This window comes from Sarcophilus harrisii, chromosome 3 (genome assembly GCF_902635505.1).
Source record: "Sarcophilus harrisii chromosome 3, mSarHar1.11, whole genome shotgun sequence".
NCBI lineage: Eukaryota > Metazoa > Chordata > Mammalia > Dasyuromorphia > Dasyuridae > Sarcophilus > Sarcophilus harrisii.
The window spans coordinates 236,356,600-236,364,714 of NC_045428.1; the positions used below are offsets into that span (position 1 = coordinate 236,356,600).

General features: G+C 33.0%; 1 protein-coding gene across 1 annotated transcript; it reads left to right on the forward strand.

Moving 5' to 3' along the window:
• Positions 1 to 646: 646 nt before the first annotated feature.
• CLDN17 (claudin 17) lies at positions 647 to 1,405 on the forward strand. Its single transcript, XM_003763378.2, has one exon. The coding sequence runs from the start codon at positions 734 to 736 to the stop codon at positions 1,403 to 1,405; it is 672 nt and encodes a 223-aa protein (XP_003763426.1). The 5' UTR covers positions 647 to 733.
• The last annotated feature ends 6,710 nt before the right edge of the window (positions 1,406 to 8,115 follow it).

Genomic DNA, 8,115 nt, shown 5'->3' on the forward strand with positions numbered 1-8,115 from the left:
AACAGCTAATGAAGTTTATGTTTTGGCAATTATTTCATTGTTATAACACACCATAAAAAGATATTACTTGACCAATAAGAAGTCAGTGGTAAATAGGATTATTTTATTAACTTTGCTTTCCCCTAGAGAATAAGCTATAAAATCTAGCATTCTTCTTTAAAAAACCTTTCTTTTATAATTCATCTGTCTAATTTAAACAAGTCTTAATAGGTTTAAAGCAATACCTTTTGTCCAAAATTACAAGGCTGAATATTAAATAAGTATAAATTGACAAAAAACTCAAAGTACTAATGATGTTTTGAAATTTTCTTCAATTGTGGTTCAACCTTCTACAGTTTTAAAACAAAGTAACTTTTAAGCAGGAAGTCTTCTCTGTAATTATTATGCCACAATAAAAGCAATGACATTTAATTATAGCATTGCTAAGACAGTAAGACTAAGAGAAATACTGGAATCTGAATGTAATATTTCTTGATATACCACTGCCTGACTTTTAATTGGTTAGAAAGCTATTACACCTAAAGGGAAAATTATACATATAGAAATGAGTATGTGAGTAAAAAGATAATTCATATTTAATTGAGTAGGTATTTTAGCCTCTCTGAGTTGGGTTTCTGCTGCTTATGGATGCAGATATTACAAGCAATATAGGTGTGAAAAATCACAAGAGACTTTTAAGAAATTTCAAAACTCTGACTTTTGCCATTAAAATCCACCTGTCTTCTAGGAGAAGATGACTTTTTATCCCCTGAAAATTGCTGGACTGATTCTTGGATTCCTTGGAATGGTGGGGACTATTGCTACAACTCTACTGCCTCAATGGAGAGTGTCTGCCTTCATTGGCAGCAACATTGTGATATTTGAAAGGATCTGGGAAGGACTTTGGATGAACTGTATCCAACAAGCACGTATTAGGTGGCAGTGCAAATATTATAACTCTCTTTTGGCTCTCCCACATGATTTAGAGGCTGCCCGGGCACTGATGTGTGTGGCAAGTGCTTTGTCCTTGATTGCCCTGCTTGTTGGCATCTTTAGCACAAAGCAAGCCCGCTGCACTGGATCTAATGAACAAGTCAAGGCTTATCTCCTGGGAGCATCTGGAGTCCTTTTTATTCTGACAGGTATCATCATTCTGATTCCTGTAAGCTGGACAGCCAATCTCATCATCAAGGACTTTTATAATCCAGCTATTCATGTAGGACAGAAACGAGAGCTGGGTGCTGCACTCTTTCTTGGATGGACAAGTTCAGCAGTTCTTCTTATTGGAGGATCTCTTCTCTGTACTGTTTGTTTCTGCAAAAGAAGAATCAGGAGGCACAGATATTCATCACCAAGATCCCGAGTGCAGTACAAACCTCAGCATAAAAATATGATGGCAAGTAATACCTCTACCAGTTATGTCTAGCTCAAAATATGGACTTAGACAAAGGAGCTGCTTATTATCTCTTTCTTGAAACTGTATGAATGGAAAGAAGGAGAATATTATCTATAAGTGTTTATAAACTAGCAAAACCCACAAAGAACCGTGTTCTGCTACCAGAGTTAAAAAAGGAAATTTTTTTGTGCAGTTAATTAATTTTAAATTTGCTTTTTATTGAACCTGAGTCTTCTTCACCTTTACTTCTGCTTCTGCCTAAAACTCCTAGTGGGCATGTTGAATTAATATTTTTTGTCTTATGATGGAAAATCTCATCCTATGAGAAGTTTTAAAACCCTCAAAGAAAATGTTTCTTTATAAAAATTAGCAATTTTGAAAAGAAATAAAAAGAATTCTTACTGGTAGTTGAATGAATGAATAACGTACAAATCAATGGGGAAACAACAACTTGAAGAAGAGTGTTTTAACTGTATATTTGTTTGGCTTTAGAGATGCTAAAAAAGAACACCATTCAAATTTGAGACCAAATGTTTTGATATCCTGTGATCTTCTGAGAGTAAATAGAAGAATATATTTTGCCTGAGGAAAGGAATAAGAATTTAGAATATTAACACTAATTTTCATTTACATTAGAAAGCAAGTCCAAGTGAGAGAGTTGATCTTTGAGAGTTGAGAATATTAGTTTTTCTTTCCAGTTGTCCTATTTAGTCTCTTGTTAAGTTAGGAACATGAAATGAAGTGGAGACCTGAGATAGCAATTCACTGAGGCAATAATTAAGACCAAAGTAAATATTGCCCTCCTGAAACATAAAAGCAAAAATATTTTGGCTTCATGGGAACTATTTGGACTCTTCTTTCATTTCTTTATTTTACAGGTGTATTCTATAGAATAAGGAGATAGGGAAAATATGTCCATTAATTTTCATTTGCTACTATTTCATCCTCTATGTTAAAGAAATAAATATTTTTAAATTCATCTTCAGATATTCAAGTTTAGGAAGCACAAAGAATTGTAGTCAGTTTATGGAGTTTCCAATGAAAGAACCAAGTATTTAGTTGGCTAAATATTTCTTGAATTTCTCTGTGTGAAAGGTACTATAATGAAGAGTTAAATAAATGAGTGACTTGAACAAGCTCACTCATGATACAAATTGGTGCACATGGTCCCATGTCAGAATGCCTTTACAAAGATTGTCAAAAAGTTAGTGGCATCTCAACATCAATTGCATCAGGTCCTGATGATCTTTGGCTTTATCTCCTCAATTCTCAAGAGTATCCAGGAAGCTAATTATTTAATTAACTTTACAGTTGAATAGAATATCATAAACATTTACTTTATCCAAATAAACATCCATACACAAAAGTAACATCAATAATGAGATTAAAAATAAAATCTAAAAAAGCACTTAATGATCTATATTAAAATTCCCAAGTTCTCTTTCCATTCAGACTAAATTCAGAATACTCCCCAACTACCCAACTATATGACCTAATGTTGGGTGTGTTGAGGAAACACACACACGCACACTGGTGCGCACACACACACACACACACACACACATACACCTTAACTCCATGCTAAAGCAAATGAGACTCAAGACAAGCAAGTTACAAATTTCTATAGAACCAGGTGTCCTTCCAAAGGCATTTTCAAACCCAAACCCTCTGGGGCATTTTGTTCTTAGTAACTCAACTAAATTAACCCCTCCCCCCAAAAAAATCCTATTTAAATTACAAAAATGCAGTAGGAAGAGGAGTAATAGTTTTGGGGGTTTTTTGTTTTTTGTTTTTTGAAAAACAACAATAACTATGGAATAGTGTGCTGAGATTTAAGAATAAAAATTTTAATTCTGGCCATCTCATTTATCTGTCATGGAGCTTTACTAGAGAGATAACTCATTTCTGATTTTTAATCTTAAAAGAGAGATTTATCTACCGATAAATGAAAAGAAATTTAATATTTGTATACTTGGATAAACAAACAAATGTTTTATATACACATAACATTGTAATTCATAGAATTCATTAAAAAACATAAGAATAATCCTTTACATCTCTATGGTATTTAACAGTTTTACAATTATTTTATTATTTCAAAGCATATTATATATTAATTGTCACTACTTCATTTGAAATAATACTTTTTATGGTTGTAACAGAGTAAGCCTTAGACCAGAAGGGTTTAATATTCAATATTTTCAACATCAATTGAATAGTAAAAATTGATAAATGTTTATGGTTGAAAGTTGATCAAGTGCAGTGTGGAAACAAAAGAAAAAGAAAGAACAGAAATGGGGGAGGGGGAGAGAAAAACATACAGTACCTATATCTTATCATTTATTATTTCTAGGCTAGTATGAATAACATGAAGTTAAACAAATCCAGACTTTCTCCCATTAAGTTATGTACTGGACCTATCTCCCCACTGAAACCAGATTTAGACTAATAAAACATCAGTCAATAGTTATTTATTGCTTGATAAAAAGAAAGAAAAAACAAAAGGCCATAAATTTAAAAATTATTGAATAAACCAGTATGAATGAATTTAATGTCATACCCTATTTTAAGACATGCATCTATAGAATCACAATATATCAAAAAGCCAATTTGATCAGTATTCCTTTTTATATATTTTCCTGCTCTTGAATCTGGCCATTATGGACAGTGAGCTGGCCTTAAAGCCTAGAAAACCTGAGTTCAAATGCAGCCTTTGATATATTGATATAAACTATATCACCCTAGGCAATCATATTATACCTGAAAATTCTAGGCAATATTCTAATACTTTAAATTACAGAAAAAAATGCTGACATATACTGGGACAGTGAGTTTCTCACTGTCTCCAAGAAAACACAGATCTCATGCTTTTCCTTAGAATCTTAATCTTGTTTATTACATGTAGTCATAATTTTCTCATTTATGACATTAGAATATAACAGATCTGAACAAAAGAGTCATAATCTGAAAACCTATGAAATCTTGACTAGTGAAATCTTCAACTGCAAAAAAATATAGGCAATAACATTAAGAGCTAGTAACTCCAAAAGCTTGGGAATGAAAAGATCTAATCATATGATTTATGATAATGCATTCATCATTTTATACACAGAATGTTTTTAGGAAGATTGGGCAAAATAGATTCATAAAATTATGCCATCCTTAATTCTCTGATATAATATGCCATTTTAATGCTTTTGTTGAAAATTAGATAACTTCCACAAAGCTTACTCAACAAGTATCTTTGGTTCACATTGGTGCTGAATTTTGGAATCCTTATAAGTCCCTTAACCTGTCATAGCCATAGTTACTCATCCGTAAAATGAAAGAATACATGGACCATAAGTTCTCTACAAGTCTCAATCTCTGATCCTCTTTTAGGTGAGGAGACAATTTCCTAGGGACTAAGGTTTTTGCTGTTTCTTCCTTAATGACTACAAAAGAGAACAATGTGCAGGTTAGTCATGAGATTGCTTTGTTTCTTCAGAAATGCTACTGGTTTGGCCAGTCTTACTCTAGGATACAATGTAATCTTTCCAGTTCCCATATATATCAAACTATAACTACATTCTTTATAGTAATAAAGAACTAAAAACAAAGTAGATGCCCTTGACTGGGAAATAGCTAAACAAGATGAGTATATGAGTTTAATGATCTATTACTGAATTATAAGAAAAATGAATGTGGAAAAAAGTATGAAAAGACATGTAAACTGAAAAAAGTCAAGTATGAAGAACAAGGGAAACAATATACAAAATAACTACAACAATATAAATGGAAAGAACAAAAAAACTCAGAATTTCAAAAAAATCATTAGATTTTACTGATAACCATGTTTTATCAGTGTTCTCTATTTAATAGGCAAATTTAATGGATTTTTCTCAGTCCTCATTCTTCTTGATCCCACTTAAACAATTGTTGATACTTTTGATCACCTTCTACTAGATAGTTTCTCTTCTAAATTTATCATGCTGCACAAGAAAAATCAAATCAAAAAGGAAAAAAGGAGAAAGAAAACAAAAATCAAACAAACAACAACTTAAAAGATGAAAATACTATATTGTGATTCACATTCAGTCCTCCTAGTCCTCTTTCTGGATGCAGATGGCTCTCTCCATCACAAGTCTATTGAAACTGGTCTGAATAACCTCATTGTTGAAAAGAGCCACATCCATCAGAATTGATCATCATATAATCTAGTTGCTGCTGTGTACAGTGTTTTCTTGGTTCTACTCACTTTACTTCACATCAGTTCTTGTAAGTCTCTCGAGGTCTTTCTGAAATCATCCTGCTGGTCACTTCTTATAAAACAATAATATTCCATAACATCCATAGACCATAACTTGTTCAGCCATTCTCTAAATGATGGGCATCCACTCAATTTTCAGTCTCTTGACACTACAAAAAGGGCTGTTACAAACATTTTTTGCACATGTGGATTCTTTTCCCTTTTTAAATAATCTACCATGTTCCTTGATCCTTCCCAATACACACACACACACACACACACACACACACACACTAAGGTCTGGTGGCTTCTTGTCATCTATAAAATCAACTAAATCCTCTATTTGGCATTCAAAACTTATATAACATATCTCTACCCATACCTCCATATCTCAATTCACGAGCATTTTCTCTCGATGTCCTCCAAAACTGAAATACTCTCCCTCCTCATTTCTGCCTTTTGCCTTCCCTGGTTTCTTTCAAGTTTCAGCTTAAATACCACCTTCTATACAGCAAGACTTTTCCAGGCCTCTTCATTCTAGTTCCTGCTCTATTAATTATTTTCTGTTTATCTTGTATATAGCTTATTTATGCATCTTTGTTTGCTTCTTGTCTTCCCTAGTAGATTATAAGTTCCTGGAGGAAAGGGATTGTCTTTTGCCTTTCTTTGTATCCTCAATTCTTAGCAAACACTTAATAAATATGTATTGACTGACTAGTTAATTGTTAAATGAAGATAATAATAGCAACTGTTTCCTAAGGCTGTTATGATTATCAAATGAGATGATATATATAAAGTTTTTATCATAATACTTAGCATATAGTATTGTGTATTAAATATTTGTTACCTTCCTTTCCTTGCTAAATGGTTTTCCTACTTCAAGTCTCTCCTAAGTGTAATTCATTCTCCATTCAGCTTCCACAAGGAATTCTCTAAATCTCTACTAAAATCTATGTCATCCCCCAGTTCTCTTTAATGACTGAATCAAACATAAAGTCCTGTGTTTGGCATGTATGATTCTCATCATCCTAACCTGACACAAAGCTGGGTGATACAGATAAATACACTGGATAACAAAGTCACGATTGCTAAAGATCCTTCTCAAAATATTCCCTGATATCTTCTTTTATATAACCTTATTTCAAAAATATATTTTTCTTCCATCTATCTCCTAGAGGGCCAATATACTCAAGAAAAGAATAAAATAGAAAAAGGAACAGTTCAGCAAAATTAATAAGCAAACAAAGTCTCACATACCTGCAATGCTTCACTTTTGCAAAGAAAGAAGGAAAATACATTTCCCTGTTCTTTAGGGCCACACTTAGTTATTATACTTTTATAGCATTCAGTTTTCCTTAATTTTTTTGGTGTTCTTTCCAGATACACTGTTGTTGTTGGTAGGTAGGCATGCAAAAAACAGTAAATTAAGACTCTCTACATGCCAAGCACTGGAGATACAAATATACTGCCCTCAATGAGCTTACATTCTAATGGTAGGAGAAAAAAACATACAAAAGGAAGCTAAAAATTGGGGATGGAGGTCAGAATCTGTTCAAGACCAGAAATTAAAGTCTAGCTATTAAAGTCCAGAAAGTCAGAAGATTCAAAATCACAGCCCGGAGGAAAATGAAACTTAACCTTTCCCCAAAATAGTGGCCCCAAGCCTCAATGGGAGAAGGTTAGCATGATACAGAGATCTGACAGGGAGGGTGAGCAGGATGCAGAAGTGGGTAGAGGAATGTCCTAGGGTAAGGAGGCTTCTCTTCATTAACAGAAAATTTCTGGGAAGAAGCTGTGCCTAAAATTTGGAACTGAAGTTTAAAGAGTCAGAAAAACATTTCAAAGTGAAATGTTGAGCAGCTATGTGATAAATGGATCATGTGCTTGACTTGGAGTTTAAATCATGTCTCTAATACTTAATAGCTCTGTGATCCTGGATAAGTCATTTAATTTCTCTGATCCTCAGTTTTTTCTTCTTTAAAATGGGGATAATAAAGGACAGATAGATTAGGCAGTGGATATAGCACTGTCCCTAAAGTCAGGAGGACCTGAATTTAAATATGGCCACAGACTCCCAATACTTCCCTGGACAAGTCATTTAATTCCAATTGCCTCAACCAGAAAAAAAAATGGGCATAATAATAGCCCCCACTTCACAGGGTTATTGTGAGAATCAAATCAAATGAGATAACATATATATATATATATATATATATATATATATATATATAATGCTTTTCAAAATTTAAAGCTATAGTGTATACATGTATATAGTAGCTATTATTTTTGTTGTGTTGTAGTCACTGTATATATTGTTTTCTTTGTACTTCTTATTCTACTTCCCAAGTTTCTGTATTTTCCATGTTCATTATTTCTTACAATGCAATAATATGTCATTATTCATGACCCACAACTTGGTTTAGTCATCATTAGAGAGGAAATGTTCTTCTTTCCATCAACAGAGAATAAATATTTCTCAACCACCTGAGTACCCAGTATTTTTTGGTGTTAA

Coding starts and splice junctions, on each gene's coding strand:
- CLDN17 (XM_003763378.2), top strand. CDS start 734: ATGACTTTTTATCCCCTGAAAATTGCTGGACTGATTCTTGGATTCCTT.